Genomic DNA, 20,390 nt, shown 5'->3' with positions numbered 1-20,390 from the left:
CATGAAGCAGCAATGAAAGAGTAGTAATTCTAGGTCGTTGCTGGCACCAATTGGTTTTGAACTATTATCTAAAAAGTAAAATCTGGGATATCCTATACCAGGCTCCTCAGCTATGAAGTATCAAGATGAACTTGTAATTTATTAAAAATAGTAGAACAGGAAGCCCCATCTTTTTCATTCAGGGAAAGATCCTGAGGTGGGAGAAAATAATGGATTTTTTTTAAAAGAGTTTACTTCCAAAATAAGTGATCAAAAATTAATGAACGGCTCACTACATTCAGTGGGTTCTCTTTGTTAATTACATTGCATGGTACTAAGAATCAGTCTTTGTAATTGCAGAATCATGTGGAAGGGGAGAAGTAGTAAAATACTTTTGTAATAGTATTTTAAAAGGAAAGAGAAGTGAAATCTGATCAGTAAGTATGACTAAGCCCTGATAAAATTCTAGAATAAGTTATTAAACAGATGAGAGCACTTAGGAAAGAAAATGATTATTAGGAGCTAGCCTTTCACAAGAACAAGTCCCACCAAGCCCTTTTAGATGACTAGGCTATTACAGTCTTAGTATACCCTGTTTTTCAACAAGACATTTTTCTTTCTTACAAACAAAATGAAGGTCAGATGGTAATAGTCATGTTTATTTAGAATTAATTGGATTTAGAATCAGTTGGACATCTGTTTCCAAGGAGCATTGATGATTGCATTGATAACAACCTAGAAGGCATATTTAGAAGGTGAGTTAGAGAATCTCTTCTCTACCCTGCCCTAATCTATATTTATATCAATAATGGTAATGAAGCCGTAAATGTGTTCATCATGTTTGTATTTGACACTAAGCTGAAAGAGATTCATTCAACAAACATTTATTAAACATGTGCTGGTGTCTGTCACTTCATCATCTTTCTTTCAAAATCATTTATTTTATTTGCATGGTGTAAAGCACAGACAGCAACAACCATAAGAGAAAAAAAAAGATAAATTAGAATCTCACAATTTAAGACTTCTACTCCGCAAAAGATTCCATTAAAAAAAGTGAAACAGAATGGGATCGGGAGGGAGACAAACCATAAGAGACTCTTAATCTCACCAAATGAACTGAGGTTTGCTGGGCTGGAGGAAGGGAGAGGGTGGTTGGGTTATGGACATTGGGGAAGGTATGTGCTATGGTGAGTCCTGTGAAGCCTGTAAACCTGGCAATTCATGGACCTGTACCCCTGGGGCGAATAATACATTATATGTTAATAAAAAATTTAAAAAATGTTAAAAAAAAGACTCCATTAAGAAAACAAATAGAAATGCCATGGAGGAGGAAATATTTGCAAAACATGTATCTGACAAAAGACAGGGTATCAAGAGTATATAAAGAACACCTACAACTCAAAAACAGATTTTTTTTGTTTATACTCTTTATCAAATTGAGGAAGTATTCTATTCCTGGTTTGCTGAGAGGTTTTAATCATGACTAGGTATTGAATTTTGTCAAATGCTTTTTCTGTATTGAAATGACCATAGGGTTTTCCCCTTTTATTCTGTTGATGTGGTAAATTTCATTGATTGATTTTCAAATGCTAAACTAACCTTTCATTTCTTTCTTTCTTAACCTTTTATTTCTGAGGTAAACCCTGCTTGGTCAGGATATTTACTTTTTTGGTCTTTTTTTTTAAATTACTGGAATTGATTCTAGTATCTTGATAGTGGTTTATAATTTTCTTTTTTGTTAGGTTTTGGTATTAGGATTGCACTGGCCTTGTAACAATGAGTTAGGAAGGATACCTCCCTGCTCAGTTTTCTCATAAGTTTTGTAGAATTGGTATTATTCCTTAAATCTTTAATAGGATTTACCTGGGAACCATCTGAGTCTGGAGTTTTTTCTTGTTGTTGCTATTATTTTGATATATACCAAATATATATATTACATATATATGTATAACAAATATGTATGAATATATAACAAATATATATGTTTAAATTCAACTTTGGTAATTGGTATAGGGCAATTCAGATTTTCTGTTTCATCTTGTGGTAATTTGTTAATTGTGTCTTTAAAGAAATTTGTCCATTTTATCTAAGTTATTGAATCTTTTAGCATGAAATTGTTTTTCTAACATTTTACTTAGTTGTTTCTCCCACCAAGAGATAATAAACTCCTCTAGAGCAGAGATTATTATAGTCTTGGTATTTGCATACTCAGCACTAAAAACAAATGATAAGAGACTTACTACTAACTTTATCTCATTTTTTATTTAAATTCAATTTAGTTGGGGCATCTGGGTATCTCAGTTACTGGGCGTCTGCCTTTGGCTCAAGTCATGGTCCTGCGTCCTGAAATCAAGCCCCATATTAGGCTCCCTGCTCAGCAGGAAGCCTGCTTCTCCCTCTCCTACTCCCCCTGCTTGTGTTCTCTTTCTCACTATCTCTGTCTGTCAAATAAATCAATAAAAACCTTTAATTAAAAAAAATAAATTTAATCTAGTTAACTCATAGCATACTATTAGTTTCAGAGGATACAACTTAGTGATTCATCAGTTGTGTATAACATCCAGTGCTCATTACATCAAAAGCCCTCCTTAATGCTCATCACCCAGTTACCCTGTTGCCTCACCCATGTCCCTCACCCAACCCAACTCCCCTTCAGTTTGTTTCCTCCAATTGAGAGTCTCTTCTGGTCATTTTTTCTATCCTTAAAATTCTTAATATCCTATCTGTTATCTTGTATATATTTTATGTATTTCTTCAGATTTTGTGAATAACAGTTTACCCATAATTCTATGAGGCACCTTTTTCATGGCATACATCCCTTTGAAACGATTATTACTTATATTAAAGTATGATTTTAAGCAGTGATGTATGCCAGTTATTCTATTTATCTTTGCTGCTCTTTGTTGTTACTTACTCTTGAGTGTGATTATTGTGTTTCTATTCTAATTCTGAAATTTGTGTTTTCAGTAGGGGGCTCTACTTACTGCCTTAAAGAATTATATTTTAAAATACTACATTATTACTTGAAAATCAAACTATATATGGGAATAGTAAAGCAGGCAATATATTTTAGTTTGAATCTTTTGCTTAGAAAGATTAGTAAGCAGTATTACAAATATGAAGAAAAGTGGCACATACAATTGTTTTTTGATTTTGAAAAGGTTGACATGACCAACTTTTAAAAAAACTGACATCTGGTATTTCCTCTCCCACTTTGGCTCAAAAAGATTTAGTTAATACCAAGGGAATAATTTGTAAGCCCGAAGTTTTCATTTGGGATATGACTTCCCCTGTAAAGATTTTGTTACTCTTTTGATGTATAATTAGTTGGTAGCTTACTGTTCTCTATAGTGTGTTGCATATATTTTTGTTATAGCGTATTTTACCTTGTATTATAAATCTACTGAGTGAAATACATGTATACGTATATATTCTTACAAAAGTAATAAAAATTTAATAAGATGGATTGTTGTATTGGTTTATAAGATTTAAAGGGATTCTTTTCCTCTCAAACAGCGTGCAGTTAAAAAATTTATTATGCTAACATCCAGCCAAAATGTACCAGTGTTCCTTATTGATCCTTTGATTCTGGAATTGATTAATAAAGACTTTGAACAAGTAAAAAATACTTCTCATGGCTCCACTTCAGAATGCAGGTTTTTCTGTGTTCCAAGGGACTTTACTGCATTTGCACTGTGGTATCACCTGTGGAAGAATGAGGTAAGATGATTGGCTTTCAGATAATAGAATATGTCTTTTACAAATTAGTGTGGGATTAAACCAGTTTAAAAAGTAAAAAATAAAGTTCCTAGAAATTGTAACCTATCTACATACATAATCCACTAAGTCAATATAATGTTTTAACTATAATATAAATTAGAGATAAAAGGAAATGTTTATTTCAGCATGTAAATATTCAGTCATGACTACATTAGAAAGCATAATGAAGTAATTCAGATGGTTGCACTTTTCAGTAGGATTATTAAATATGATTAGCATCAAATATAGACTCATTATGAATGATATTGTTAGTAATGTGGTTTTTTAAAATAGTAAACAAGTTTCCAACAACAGAAGAATGAAATTGTCTCTTCTTTAACATAGCTATTGTAATCCTGGGAAATAGAGACTCAGGTCATTATGAACAAGGTTTTCACTGCAGGACTCCCTGATAGAACATTTGAGATTATTCAGGACAGGGGGCAGATTTTCATATTTTAGATTGTAGGATGTCTAGTATTCCTCACCCAAGCCTCTAAATGCCAGTTGTGTCCTCCTCAATCATTATGATAATCAAAAATATGCCCACAGATTTTGTTAAAGACTTTATTTATTTGAGAGAGAGGGAGTAGTATGAGTAGGGGGAGGGGCAGAGGGAGAGGGAAAAGCAGACTCCCCTGAGCACGGAATCCAGCATGGGCTCCATCCCGGGACCCTGGGATCATGATCTGAGTCAAAGGCAGACGCTTAACCAACTGAGCCACCCAATCACCCCTGCCCACATTTTTAAATGTCTCTTGGATACGATACCGCTTGCCTTGAAAACCACTCCTGTAGGGCGCCTGGGTGGCTCAGTGGGTTAAGCCGCTGCCTTCGGCTCAGGTCATGATCTCAGGGTCCTGGGATCGAGTCCCACATCGGGCTCTCTGCTCGGCGGGGAGCCTGCTTCCTCCTCTCTCTCTGCCTGCTTGTGATCTTTCTCTGTCAAATAAATAAATAAAATCTTAAAAAAAAAACAAAAACCACTCCTGTAGAAGAAAGAGACTACCACAATTGGCAAAAACCAGTAGGACCGTAGCTGGTGGAAGAAGCAAAGGTCAGAAGGGGGAAAGTGTGGAGGATTTTATGAAGATTGTAAGGCCAGGCCTAGAAGTTTTATATAGTATTTCCTCTACATTCTTTTGACCAAGACACAGTTTAACTCTATATCCATAAAGGAGAAGACATTTGTTATTGCTAGGTTAGGATTCTTTACCAGAATTAACACTTTCTCACATGTAACAGTATGAACAACAGTAACAGCAAATATCTATTTTGACCTGCTGAGTACTAGTCATTCTTGATTCCTATGGTTGAGGAACTTGCAGTTTATTGATGGAGTTTAAACAAACAATTAAAAAGCAGTATAATCAATACTGTGATAGAGGTCTGTGTCTATAATGAAATGAGAGCATTTAATCCAAATGACAATATTCAAAAGCAGTAAGTGATGTGAAAAATGTACTCTTGGAAAATGTTTATGAATGCTGTGGCTTTTAAGATAAACTTACAAACACAGCTCCATAATTTAATAACATTAAAGTCTGATATTCCCACTTAGGGCTTTGTTTTCCTTAACTGTAGACTAGATATAATATTATTTTCCTTTCTAACTTCAAATAGTTTCTAGGGACATCAGATGAGATAATAAATGTGAAAGAGCTTCATATACATCATATAAATATAGACTGAAGAGGCAGTATTAAGAATAGAAAGAACCATGGGCTTCCTGAGTGGCTCAGAAGGTAAAGCATCTGCCTTTGGTTCAGGTCATGATCCTGAGTCCCTGGATCGAGCCCCACATCAGGTTCCTTGCTCCACAGGAAGCCTGCTTCTCCCTCCTCCTGCTTGTGAGCTCTCTGTCTCTCTCTCAAATAAATAAAATCTTAAAAAAAGGAAAAAAGAATGAAAAGAACCTTAGATTTGGTTGGATAAGACCTAAATACTTGCACTGGCTTTGCCTTTTATTAATTTCGGTTTTTTAGACTTCTGTGAGTCTGCTTTTTAATCTAGCATACCTGTGCTACTTATTTTGTAAGATGGATGTCATGTGTAAATACCATAATGGTTATAAAAGGTGCTTGGAAATTATAAGGTCCTGTTAGAATTTCAGGTGTTCTCAATAATTAATACTATTTAATCATCCATAGCACTGACTGTTGATATTAGAACTAAAAATCTACTATATAGATTAATCTTGTTACATGAGATTTATACCATAACTAATAATGTTGGAAAATATACTTTGTTTCATGCTATGTCTATTTTCTAATGATTTGCATTATGGTGGACTTCTGTTGAAGTAGCAGTTGAAGGTACTGGGATATAAACTATGAGATGAAAGTACTCTTTTGAAGCACTTTTTTTTTTTTTTAAGGTTTTATTTATTTATTTGACGGGGGGGACACAGCAAGAGAGGGAACACAAGCAGGGGGATGGGAGAGGGAGAAGCAGACCCTCTGCCCAGCAGGGAGCCTGTGGTGGGGCTCAATCCCAGAACCCTGGGATCACTACCTGAGCCAAAGGCAGATGCTTAATGACTGAGCCACCCAGGCACCCCATGAAGCACTTTTGAAGATAAGAGATTAATAGAAGTTAAATTGAAAATTACAAGTTTTATTTTAAGTGTTATCCTTATTATTAACATTTACTTTATAGATCTTAATCAGAGAACACTAACCTGAGCATTCTCTTTCCAAGGAAGAAATTGGTATTAATTTGCATAAAGGGAGTTTTTGAACATTTCCACCAAGCTATGTAGTTTCCCTTTTTGGTATTCTCCTTTATTCTCCCACCACCCTCTTCCCCCTTGCCACTCTTAGTTTGAAATCTTTGGGCAAAGAGCAGATGAGCAAAAAATATGTGTGGCTTAAATCGGTGTAAGAATCACTTTAGTTTTGCTACCAGTATTTGGTTAATATTTAAACTTGATGTTTCTTTGGTTTTTAGGAAGGCTGGTTTCGGATAGCGGAAAATATGGGATTTCAATGCTTAAAGATTGAGAGCAAAGATCCCCGGCTAGATGGGATAGACTCACTTTCTGGAACTGAAATTCCCCTGCACTATATCTGCAGATTGGCCAGTCATGCCATCCACTTGGTGGTCTTTCATGAGAGGAGTGGCAACTACCTCTGGCATGGTCATTTACGACTCAAAGGACACATGGATAGAAAATTTGTTCCTTTTCGAAAGTTACAGTTTGGTCGTTATCCTGGAGCTTTTGACAGGTAAATTCAGAATCTAAATAGGAGTTCTGAAACCTCTATTGTTCAGTCATGAATTCTTACTCTTTGTTTATACTTAGTAATTAAATCTAACATGTAATTCACACAAACTAGTTTTGAAATGTTAATGTTCAATGGGAAGAAATTCATGGACATGTGCATCAGGAAATAGATATAAGAATGTTCATAACAACATTGTTCTCAATGCCGTCAAACATCGTATATTCATACAATGAAATATTGTAGAGCATGGAAATAAATGAATTAGTGCTCTTTGTAACAATAAAGATGAATTCTACAATGTTGAGAGACAGAAGCAAAATGTAAAATAATACAGCTCTTGATTATAAAAAGTGCAAGCAGAGGAGAAAATATGTTCGTGGATATATGCTTGCATAGTAAACATGGTCAAAAGGTACAAACTTCCATTTATAAAATAAATAAGTTCTGGGTATAATGTGCAGTTTGGTGACTATAGCTGTCAGTGCTGTATTATATATTTGAAAGTTGCTGAGAGAGTAGATCTTAAAAAGTGGTATCAGAGGTTAACTGAGGAAAATGTGCTTGATGTTTAGCTGTTTTACTTATGTTGTATATTTTGAAGAGGCTGCCAGTTTTCTGGGTTAAGTCCTTGTAATAAATCTTAACTTTTGTTTTCAGGCCAGAGTTGCAACAAATTACTGTTGATGGACTAGAAGTTTTCATCCCAAAAGATCCAGTGCGCTTTCTAGAAGAAATACCACACTCTAGGTTTATTGAGTGTAGGTATAAAGAAGCTCGAGCATTCTTTCAGGTTAGAAATAATCAAATGTTGTACTTTTTAAATTAAAAGAGATGTTTTTATTTTTAATATTTCTGGGGAGGGGTAGGAAATGAAGAGACTTACGGAAAATCAATAAGAAAACATCTTTTTGATTCATCTGTTTTCTTCTAGATCGTTTTATTTTAATTTTTTAAGTAGATTAAACGTTTATTTATTTTTTTTTGCGAGAGAGATTGAGTGTGAGCTTGAGCAGGGGGAAGGCAGAGGGAGAAGCAGACTTCCCACTGAGCAGGGAGCCCAAGCAGGACTTGATCCAGGACTGCAGGTCATGATTGGAGTTGAAGGCAGGCGTTTCACCAACTGAGCCACCCAGGTGCCCTAAAGTAGATTAAACATTAACCTTAAAAAATTATTTCTTCCCTATTTAAACGGTGCAATGTTTATAGAGACATTGTTTTATTTGGATAGACTTTTGGTTGGTTTGGCACTGGCTCTGCTTTCGGTTGGGATACGCCATATGCTTTATCAAAGGTGGTATGTTCTTGAAGCCACCCCGGTTAGGATGAAGCTGCTATAGAAGATAGAGCATGTAGATTTGGAAAAGATTTCTTGGAAAATACAGTTTTTCTCTTAGGGCTGGCAATGAATATGAATTTTTTTGTATTTATGAAGGTTTTTGAAGGTAAATGCTACACAGAGACCAGTGCTTTTTGAACTTTACTTTATTCTGCTGCTGTAGCTTTCAATTCAATAAACATTTATTGAAAGCCTGTTTCCCAGGCACTCTGCTGACCTTGTAATGTAAAGATGATTTTGAGAGACATGAAGGTTCAGCTCTAAGATATGACTTGAAACAGAAATACAATAAAAACAGATTTATGGAGGGGTTTTAGTACCCTAATCCTTCCACTTGCCCTTTATTTTCTGGGATTCCCTTCCAAAAAACCTGTAGACACATGGACAGGAGTGGAATGGGGAAATGAAGTACCAGCTGCATCATTACTGGCCAAGTGCCCCACACCCACAAATGCAAGGTTTTTCTGGTAGGCTGTGTTATTCCCCTGGACCGATGCCTGCCAGCCTTCCTGGTGTATCTTCCCACCCCCATCCCCTTAAATATGTAATTGTGGAGCTGTGAAATGTACCCCAGTCAGCCTCATGGATGAAAAGCTGGCGAACTGCATCTATGGATGGGCCGACTCATAGGCAAGTGCTGGTCATCATTTATCACATAGTAATAACAAGACACAGAGGAGATGCAGCCTGGTGCTTAGACTTGACCACTCACTCTTTGGGCTTTAAGGGGTTTTTTTTTTTTGGTTGCCACCTCTGTCAGAGCTCTTATCACAGTGAATTGTGAATGTATGTCTTGTTCCATGAACTTACTGATGACAGGAATCTTCTTTATTCACTTCTGTAACCCCAGTATCTAGAACAGCATCTGGCACAAAGAAAGGATCCTAGAATTATGGAAAAATGTATGGAGAATAAGCAGCTCATCTGAATCAAATGATTTTTTTTAATGACATTTATTAGGACTACTCCATTACCTAGCAAGCATTTGCCCAGACTCATTTTGTTGATCTTTTTGAGAAAGCAGTATAAAATGTAAAATGCTTCAGAATATTGATAAATTATTAGGATAGTATCAAATTTTTTTAATTCTATATTTTCATTCCTGCTTTTTAAATTCTCAGTCAAACACTCAATCAGCATTTGAGTAAAGGATATGAATGAAAGATGCTCAGAGGGCTTATCATATATAGCCTCATAGTTTTGGTGTAAAGTACCATCATACTAGAGACCGTAATCCTGATTGGAGGTTTATATTTATAGTAGGATCATGTGTGTCCTTCCCTTACAGTAAGGTATACTTGTGATTTCTAATTTGCTTTTCTCTTTTGCTGTTGTATTGGTATTACTGATGTGGGGTGCCTAATTAGGTTGATAACTCTTTATTCTTATTATCTTAAATGTTTCATTCTTCATCATCGTTTAAAAAGTACCAGGAGGGTCAGTTTTCAAATTGAAGTGAGCATACATAACTTTGAACACTTGATGGCGCCAAACAATCTGGAATATAATGCCTCGTGTATAACAAGCAATGAACTAATCTATTAGAGCTCATAAAACAACCTTCTTTCTATTTCTAATATTTTTTTTCTTTGGGAAACATTCTCAAACTTTCAGGAAAATTATAAATAAAATAAAAATAACTTTTTCCTGAACCATTTGGAAGTAAGTTGGTGACTAAGTATCCTACAACCTCAAATAATCTAGTATTTTCTCAAAACAAGAACATTGTCCTACATTGTCTTAATAAAAAAATCAGGAAGTTAACACATAGATTATCACCATTTAATCCCATTCAAGTTTTACTATGTAATAAAAGGATCCATTCAGAGTGAAATATGATAAAAGAATTTAGAATCACGTGTTGTATTTAATCTTTCTTTTTCCCTCTCTTTTTAAAAAGGTTTTATTTATTTTAGGGAGAGATAGAGAATGTGAGTGTGGAGTGGGGGTTGGTAAAGGAAGAGGGAGAAGAAGAATCCCAAGCAGACACTGCACTGAGTGTGGAGCCTGACCCCGTGCTTGATCTCAAGGCTCTGAGATCATGACCTGAGCGGAAATCAAGAAGGAAATCAAGGAAATCAAGTCACTTAACCGACTGAGCCACAGGGGCCCCCCTGTATTTAATTTTTCTCTCCGTAGTTTCCTCCAGTCTGTAATGATTTCATAGTCCTTTATTAAACTTTTATGACTTGGATGCTTTTGAGGATTACAGGCCAGATATTTTGTAAATTGTCCCTTCTTTGAGGTTTGTCTGGGTTTTCCTCAGGTAATATGCCTGTAGTAGGAATAATACAGAAGTGATTTTGTGCTCTTCTCATTACATCCTATCAGGTGCTGCATGGTTGTGATTTGTCCCGTTACTGTTGATATTCACACTGAGCACTTGATTCAAGTGGTATCTCTAGCCTCACCCCTGTGAAGTTTCTGTTTTTTCCTTTGTAACTAATAAAAATTTGGTATGAATCTTTTTTAAAGGTTTATTTATTAGAGTGAGAGAGCGCATGCACTAGGGGTGGGGAGGGGCAGAGGGAGAGAGAAAGAATCCCAAGCAGGCTCCCTGTTGAGCACGGAGCCTGTCATGGAGCTCCATCTCGTGAACGATGAGATCATGACAGAAGCCGAAATCAGTCAGAAGCTCAACCGACTGAGCCACCTAGTGCCCCGAGGTATTTTATTTATTTATTTTTTTTTTTTAAAGATTTTATTTATTTGACCGACAGAGATCACAAGTAGTCAGAGAGGCAGGCAAAGAGAGAGAAGGAAGCAGGCTCCCCGCTGAGCCGAGATCCCAATGCGGGGCTTGATCCCAGGACCCTGGGATCATGACCTGAGCCGAAGGCAGAGGCTTTAACCCACTGAGCCACCGAGGTGCCCCCCGAAGGTACTTTAAAACCAGGTAAATATTGTCAATATCCTGAGGCGCCTGGGTAACCCAGTTAGTGAAGTGTCGGACTCTTGATTTCAGTTCAGGTCATGATCTCAGGATCATGAGATTGGGCCCCACATCAGACTCTGCACGGGGCATGAAGCCTGCCTAAGATTCTCCCTCTACCGCTCAACACCCCCCTACTACTGCATGTGTTCTCTGTCTCTTAAAAAGTAAATTGCCTGGGTGGCTCAGTGGGCTAAAGCCTCTGCCTTCGTCTCAGGTCATGATCCCAGAGTCCTGGGATTGAGTCCCACATCACGCTCTCTGCTCGGTAGGGAGCCTGCTTCCTCCTCTCTCTGCCTGACTCTCTGCCTACTTGTGATTGCTGTCAAATAAACAAATAAAATCTATTTATTTATTTATTTGACAGAGAGAGAGAAATCACAAGTAGGCAGAGAGGCAGGCAGAGAGTGAGGGGGAAGCAGGCTTCCTGCTGAGCAGAGTGCCCGATGCGGGCCTCGATCCCAGGACCCTGGGATCATGACCTGAGCCTTCGGTCATGAGAGGCTCAACCCGCTGAGCCACCCAGGCGCCCAATAAATAAAATCTTAAAAAAAAAAAAAGTAATTGTCCATATCCTTATCAATCTTTCAGTTTATTTGTTTACATCAGTCTAAACTCAGGGTTTCCTATTTTATTCAATAGGTTATAGTCCATTATTTTCTTTTTTAAAAATTAGTTAATTCATGTTTTTTTTCGTAATCTCTACACCCAGCATGGGAGTTGAACTCACAACCCGGAGATCAAGAGTCACATGCCCTTTTGACTGAACCAGGCAGGTGCCCCTTTATTTTCATTATTTATATTGATTCTCAAATTGTTCCCTGTTTGGCCAGTGGGAACTTCTTCATGATGGTTTCCGTGTCTTTTTAACATGTCTTCATTATTGTTTGAGTATTTTTTTGCTTTTTGGAGCAAGATGCTCTAGGTCCCTGCAACAACACTGGAATCAGCCATTTCTCCAAGTCCTGGTTCCTTTTAGAAACCAAGGTTTGGATGCCAGGTGTGCTCATTGCTACATGGGTTTTGTTGCACACAGGCCCTCTCAGTGACAGTGTGTATGTGTGTGTGTATTTATTTCTATATCCGTCTATCTGTCAAGATTCATGAATTCACAATGATATAGCCAGTCCAACTACTTCATGTTTCAGTTAAGTAGCATAGGGTTTGTTCCCTTATTTATGACTCCCTTCTCAAACATTGAGAAACTTGACTCCTATTATTATTAATATATTTGCTTATTTGTTCAATCTCCTGTCATTGCTTCTGTCCCCTCTCCCAACTGGTTGCTGTCCTCACACTGCTTGAATGTTGCTAATCTCCCTCTGGGGTGCCCCCATCTGTGGACACACTTCTCAAACTGCTCAGGCTCTGACTCCCCACACTGGACATGGAGGGACTGTCCTCTCCATGTGGATTTCCTCACCACTTGCTCAGGCTCTTATACCCATAGCAGGCCACCCATGTGCCTTTTCTTGCTCTACCTTACCTAATAGTTCTAGTATTGAACAGTTCAGGAAGGGAGGAGAAGAAATGCTCTCTTGGCTTACTTCATTTACTTTTATTTTCTCAGTTTACCAAGAAGTTTAGAAGTAGAATAACATACATTTTCTTGAACTTGGTTTTGTTTTAGCAGTAACCATCAAAAAATAATTAATGAATTTCAGTTCAGTCTGTTGAATTCCAGTGAAAAACCAGAGGGAAATATGGAACTATCTGGACACCTGGCCTAGGGATATCTAAGGAGCTATATTATCCTCCTTCTTCTACTAATTTTTTTCTGAGACTTTGGAAAACTTTCTAAGTCTTAATTTCCTCATCTATAAAATAAGTGGGTACCTTCTGTCACCTTTTTTTCAGTCTATATTTTGGGGGAAGTCTGGGGAAAGGTTACCTGAATAGCAAAGATCAAATGGACATGATGTTTAAATTAGGATTTTGTCCTTTTCTAGGTGTGATAAGCCCAAGATTGATATAAGACATTTTTAAGTAGAAAAAAACATTCATACTACAATTTAAAAAATCCCTAACAGATGCAAAAGGTTTATAGATGTATACACTTTAATATATGTGCAGTCAGTTCTAAGAAATGGAATTTCTGGGAGTGTCATGCTACAAAAGGTATATCAGAGGTGAGAGTATGTCCATGCAGGGGCAGTCTCAGTAGGGCATAACTATCAGAGTAATATTTTTATCAAGCACGGAGTTTTCATGTCTGTTACTTAATTGACCCTTTCAGTTACTCTTTGAAATAAGGCAAGTATTTTCCTTTAACAAATAAAAAAAAAAGAGGTTTCAGTGTGCTACACAGTCATTATTAGCTGAGCATAGACTAAATCCTGCATCTTCAGTGTTTTCCACCACACCCAGGATAAGAACATTTGCCTCCCATTCCAGACATGTGTTCCAAGAGAAGCTATGGCTTTGAAAATGTTTTCATGTTGAAGGCATCCTGTACAATTTGTATGTTCTAGAGAGAAGGCAACTTATCTTCTGGATTCCACTTTCTTCCTAGGGATACTTTTTTCTTAAGATCCTTAGAGTCGCTCCAGCAACTGTATTTTCTCCTGCTATATTGTAAAAGAATGACAGGGTATTATAGGATATTACAGATAGGAGCTAATGCAAGAGGGGCTTAGTCATTTATTCATTTACCCATTTATCACTATGTGATACTCACATATTATGTATTAGGCACCATTCCAGATTTGTACATACAGTGTTGGGGAGGTTTAGTACATGCCCTCAAAGAAACATTTTTACAGCCTAGTGGAGGAAACTTAAGTAAAACCAACAATGTGAATTTAAAAAAAGAATTATAGTGGAAGTGTATATAAGTGGTAACTGTTATAAATTCATTGGACAGATTCCTTCATTTTTGTCTATATCTAGGACAAATAGTATTCTTTGCTCCCTAAATGTTGAACAAAAGGGTAGCACTGGGAGAATAAATACATCCTCATAGGAAAATTAGGGAGTGTTTTTTGAAAGGTAGAACTGAAAGATTTTGTTAGTCAGGAGCACTCCAGCTAAAGGAAACATGTATAAAGGCACAGAGGCTTGAAAAGTTGTGGTATATTTGGGGAGGTAGAAGTTATTGCTGTTTTATAAAGTGTGAGGAGGGTGGCGATGAGTCCGAACTAGTAGTCAGGGACCAGAACACAAATGTCCTTGTCTGCCATATGAAGAAGTTTAGATTTGAGTCATAGATAGAGAAGCATCACTAAATTTATAGTGTTTTCCTCAGTGTAGACTACCCTAAAAATGAAGAAAATTAGGAAAGCATGACTAGGTAAATGATAATGATAATGTTTGTATAGAACTTTATAATTTATGAGCCATTTTTCTGTCATCCATTGTCTCATTAACTCTCCACAGCAGTCCTACCAAGTGTAATTACTGTCCTTTAGTGACTGATGAGGAAATCATATCTAAGAGAGATTTGTTCTTTCATTCTGTCACTCATTCAGCAGATGTTCAGGTGCTGCTCTGGGCACTCGAGATAAAGTGATAAAATGAAGTCACTTTCCTCCTGGAGCTTATATTCTTCTGAGGTGATACTCCCAGCATCACAGCTAAAAAGAAGCAGGGGCTCGACTTGAACACAGATAATCTGAATCAAAATCGCAGGCTCTTTCTTTTATACTCTATAGTCTCTAAAGACCAATTGGATCAGTGAATCATGAAAATGGCACTAAGTGCATTTTGTTCAGATATGCTTATAGCTCTCAGAATTAGTCTTCTTCTAACTGTCCTTTCTGATAAATTGTGATGTGAAGGGAGTTCATAAAAGTGTAAGTCTCGTCCTTTGGGAATCCTGGTTATACTCCTTCCCCTTTAACTTGTCTTTCTAGAATCTGCTCCTGTAGTCTCATGGATAGGCAACTAACAAGAAACTCTGAAACTTGATTTTTTTTTTTAATAATAGAAAAGTATGCATACTGTGGGGTTAATTTAGATTTAATTAAATGTCACGGAAGTATTTCTAGCAATTTAGAAATGGCTATAATAACTGACTCTTTGTTATATCTGTAGCAGTACCTTGATGATAACACTGTGGAAGCTATGGCCTTCCGGAAGAATGCAAAAGAATTATTGCAACTGGCAGCCAAAACATTAAAGAAATTGGGAGTACGGTTCTGGCTGAGCAGTGGAACTTGTCTAGGTAAAATTCTTGTTGCTTGACATTTGTCTTTTTGTCTTTTCATCCTCTTTGGCTTTAGGGATGACTGCTTGAGATGACAAAATATCAGTGATATTTGAAGTGTCATACTTACAGACACAATAAACGTAGTGCATGGAGCAGGAATTTATTGATTTCTTTAAAGAAATTAATTTCAGAAACATAAAAGAGAGTTAGGAAGGCCATGTTGTATTTACCAAAAACTGTTAAGTCATGTATAAAACTTATATCAGAACGTGTAGACTGTATTTGAACTTGAGGCAATCCTTGGATTAGCATTTTATTATTTCTATCCCAAAGATTGTTCTGCCATTAAAAAACAAAACAAAAACAAAACCTCTGTTCTATTTCTTTACTTACACGCCACACAAATGAGAGGAAGACTGAAGGGGTGTCATAAGGTCTTTGCACAAGTCTTCCAGGTCACTGTTCTCTCACTGGTTGGACATCACTGCCTTACCACCTTCCATTCATCCTGAGATGGGGAAATGTAGACATATCTAGAGTCCTCATGTGACTAGAATCAGAGAAAGATTTATGGATTTCTTTCCACTTTATCTTAGATCGAATTTCTTGGAATTTAGAATTCTTTAGAATCTAAATTCTGTTGTTTTTATTCCCTTTTATTTATAACTGTAGTTGGTTGTAACTGTATTCTTTTTTGATTATAACTATTTATACAAAATTAATTCTCCTGTTTTTGTTGTGTTACCATATAATTTATTGTTCAATTCAAGAGTCTTTTGAGAGTGAAAAGGAATGCCATTAATAATGTTGGTGTGACAGATGTAAACTGGGATATATGGTTATCTTATTTATTAGGCTTTGTGGATATTCATGTGCTGTCATGGAGCTTATAGTCAGAGTAAGCCAAGAAAAAAAGAATACATTTCACACATGTATGTGATATATGCTTTAAGGTTTAACTTTTTGGAGCAAGATTGTTTTATAAACTATGTCATCAGAAATACTTTTGACTACTTGTCATGATTTTTTTTTTTTTTAAAGTAGGCTCCACACCCAGCATGGAGCCCAACTCAGGGCTTGAACTCATGACCCTGAGATTAAGACTTGAGTTGATATCAAAAGTTAGATGCTTACCCAACTGAGCCACCAAGGCACCCTAAAGAGGCTTCCATTTTTAATAGTTTATGATTCTTTGATGGATGTGGAGTGTGGATTTTTCTCAAGCTAGGGAAGAGACGCCATCCTAGACTTCTAAAGATATATGTTACAGTGAAATTAAAGTTTAGAATGCCAAACAGTGTTGCCCAATAGCAATGTCTATAAAGACAATTATAGACATTTACGTACTTACTGAAAAATTTGGATGAAAGAATTAGAAGGATATTAGGGGAGACCCAAGAGCCCTTAGTAGTATTAAGGTATAGATTTTGGTTTTTTAAAACAATACTATAGCACCTAATTGAGAAGTAGGTACATTGTAAATATACCTAGAAATATCTTTTGATATTGACAATGTGCTGAAAATTGGGGATAGTACAGCTCTTCTTTTGTGTGACCCATCAGGGGCACCTGATAATGCAGTCAGTTAAGTGACCGATGCTTGGTTTTGGACATGATCTCAGGATCCTGAGATAGAGCCCTTCGTTGGGCTCTGTGCTCAGTGGGGAGTCTGCTTGAGTTTCTTCTTTCCCTTTCCCTTCCTTTCCTCCCTCCACACTTAGACACACTCTCTCTCTAAAATAAATAAATCTTTATATGACGCATCAGGCACAAGCTGTTCAGAGCTGTTAAGTTTTACAAATTATTGCTCAGGAAAGGCATATTGGTTAAGCAAAAGAATTAGATTATATTTTTTAGCATATCTTAAAGGCAGCCTTCATCATTAGAAATTTATGATCAAACATTCTCAAAAGTAATTTAATTTTTTTAATGGATGGCCCAGTTAACATTTTTTTTTTAAAGATTTTATTTATTTATTTGAGAGAGAGAGAGAATGCAGGGGAGGAGCAGAGGGAGAGGGATAAGCAGACTCTGCATGGAGTGCAGAGCCTGATGCAGGACTCACTTGATACTACAGCCCTGAGATCATGACCTGAGCTGAAATGCCCAACCGACTGACCTACCCAGGCCAGTCAGGCGACCCAGTGAGCCACCCAGGCGGCCTGGCCCAGTTAACATTATTAAAACTAATAGTTTATTTAGAAATTAAAATACATCATAAAATTTTGAGGATGCTAAGTCTTCAGCACAGTAAAAATGAAAGAAAGAAAAAAAGAAAGGAAGGTTCTTCAACAGATGCCTTCTTATAACCACAGATTTTAGTTTGGGATTTAATTTTTTAAAAATATTTTTGGCAAAGCACTGTAAGTCTAATCTTAAGAAATACCTTAAGAAATAAAATCCACTCTTACAAAGATCATACAATAGTGACTAATTTTTTCCAAACTTAAATTTTTAAGTTTTCTTTTTTTTTCTTCTTTATTTTTAGGGTGGTATCGGCAATGCAACATTATTCCATATAGTAAAGATGTTGACCTAGGAATTTTTATACAAGATTATAAATCTGATATTATTTCAGCATTTCAGGATGTAGGACTTCCACTCAAACACAAATTTGGGAAGGTCAGTATAAAAATCTGCTTTACTTCATAAGTACCATGTCTCAAAAGAAAAGTTTATATTAAACGCTCAGAGATGGTTAAGAATGTTACATGTGTATCACTCAGTATTGGTCAGGATAAGCTCAGCAGAAGCTTATTATATGACTTTTGCACTATTCAAGGAAACTAGAAAATCTGGCTTACTGTTGACAATGAGAAGGGGAAAAGGATCTTGAACTCTTGAAGGTGAATTTATTGCCATTATTTTAGATAACAATATAATGTAATTATATATCATATAATATAAAATTAATACAATTATAAAGAATCTCTCCTACCCCATCTGAAGTTATAATGTTTCTCATAAGTCACTTAATTTTATATTCACTTAGACATCCTATCATCAACATGAAATGGTCCTTTGAGGCTAAGGGTTAGAAACAGAATCATTTCAAATAGTACTTGAATTTCTTATTTATTTCACATGTTCTGGGTTATAGCAATTTTCTCAGAGTTCAACTAGGAATAGGTCATCATGACTTAAATGAAATCTCCTTTTATACAATTTGATTTTTATGCCCTAAGACCATGATTCCTTGCAAACATCTTACTCTTTTTTTTTTAAACGACATCTTACTCTTAATTTGGTTGTTCCCAGGAAGGTGTTGTCCTGGAAAGCAAGTAGAAGTATGTTTAATACTGAAAAATTACATTCTTTATTGTAATTAGTCTAGTTTATAAAAAAAATTTAATGAAATATTCTCCAGAGGTCAGAGTCAAAGCAGTTGAACTCTAGGCATGCAGCAAATGTTTATACTCACTTTCTCCCTGGCACTGCACTCTGCACCTGGGACACAAAGATCAGTGTGTTACAGTACTTATCCTCGAAGAGTTCACTGTCTAATTGGGGAAAAAAAACTACGTAATAATTATATGATTAGTGCTATAACAAGACAGATACACCACGTCTAATGAGAACATAATTATTTGTAGGTTGTTTCTTTAGGGAAATGCTTTCTTTGAATTCTTTGTATCTTTAACTTTTATTTTTTTCATATAATTTATGGAATATTGGTGGGTTTCTATGATGCCACATTTATTTAAGTACTTATTATTGATTGAGATGAGAGACTTATTTCCTAGTAGTTTTACTTGATTATTAAAAGGAGTCATTTTTCTTTGGTTTCTTTCCTTCTTTATTCAGAAAGGGGCTCAGGAATAGAATGTTCTGCAAAGTGGTAATTTAGCTACTGTAAGTCATTTACTCTGGGTTTTCATTAATTGTCAGGAGCAACATTATTTTATATGCATTTAAGAAAGAAATCAAATGTTGGCATTCTACTGATAAATCCCAATTTCAGAGATGTTCCAGCTTGAAAAGACATATTGTCTTAGAATCAGTATTCTTTCTCTATAAAACAAGTTTTTTTTAAGAATATATATTTCCTTTGTTTCAGTCTGTGAAGGTTTTCATCTTCATCCTAGGTAGAGGACAGCTTGGAACTATCTTTCCAAGGAAAAGATGATATAAAACTCGACATTTTTTTCTTCTATGAAGAGACTGACCATATGTGGAATGGAGGCACTCAGGCCAAAACAGGAAAAAAATTTAAGTATGAACCAGATAAGTACTTATAAAAGGGTCTAGAGAAGTAACTTAGGAAGGTAGAAATAAGGAAGTAACTGAAAATGAAAAACAAATGAAAGACTGTCACAGCTTCCCTCTTAGCTAATACTTTCTCAGTTTATCCATAAAGTCCAATTATGTTTGGAAAGTATGGACTACTTATAAGGACAATGTAAGAGGAGGAAGTGCCCCTGGGACTTCAGTCCAAAGAGTTATTACGATTAGAAGCTCTTGAGTCATCAGAAAGGGAAAACCAAAACAAGGAACACAAAAACCAAGGCCAGAGCCTTAGCCAAAACACTGATTGGGTGTTAGAGTTAATGGGAGCTTGTTAATTTGATGGAAATGGGTGAGGGACCATAGGAAGGAGATAAGTCAAGTGAAGTTTAAGTGAACTGAACTGGAACTGAACTCTGAGGCCAGGAATGCTCAGCATGGTCTGGAATGTGCCTTCAACAGTGACTGAGGGCTGATCCTTAAAGCATACTCGTTGAGCTTAACAGCTACCATATTTTGTTAAATGTAAGATAATATGGATTGTGAGATGCACCATTATTTTATGTGCTACTCAGAAAGGAAAAATACTGCCAATTATAATTCTAAGACACATGATTCACAGATGGAAAAATTTGGGTGGGGGAAATGTCTTGGAATTGATGGCGTACAGTATGTTAGATTGACGTTTTTAACATTTTTTTTTTAATGCTGCTACAGTAAAACTCTGATGAGAAAAGACAAAAATGACATTAGAATAACAATGCTCTCCCTTATGAAGCAGTTGAC

General features: G+C 36.2%; 1 protein-coding gene across 7 annotated transcripts in view; it reads left to right on the top strand.

The window, feature by feature from the left end:
- FKTN (fukutin) overlaps positions 1-20,390 on the top strand; it is an 83,586-nt gene that overhangs the window by 25,343 nt on the left and 37,853 nt on the right. For 5 of the 7 annotated variants that reach the window (XM_046023403.1, XM_046023405.1, XM_046023402.1 and 2 more), the window contains exons 4-9: positions 3,496-3,699; positions 6,688-6,965; positions 7,623-7,755; positions 15,266-15,395; positions 17,869-18,002; positions 19,466-19,593. In XM_046023403.1, the coding sequence (XP_045879359.1) occupies positions 3,496-3,699; positions 6,688-6,965; positions 7,623-7,755; positions 15,266-15,395; positions 17,869-18,002; positions 19,466-19,593 (1,007 nt within the window). Of the gene's footprint in view, positions 1-3,495; positions 3,700-6,687; positions 6,966-7,622; positions 7,756-15,265; positions 15,396-17,868; positions 18,003-19,437; positions 19,594-20,390 lie in introns of all 7 variants that reach the window. The other 2 variants (XR_006820857.1, XM_046023407.1) reach the window with 2 other exon arrangements.

Source organism: Meles meles, chromosome 11 (assembly GCF_922984935.1).
Source record: "Meles meles chromosome 11, mMelMel3.1 paternal haplotype, whole genome shotgun sequence".
Taxonomy (NCBI): Eukaryota; Metazoa; Chordata; class Mammalia; order Carnivora; family Mustelidae; genus Meles; species Meles meles.
Note: the sequence above shows the minus strand (reverse complement) of the source record. Positions and strands in the feature narration are given on the sequence as shown.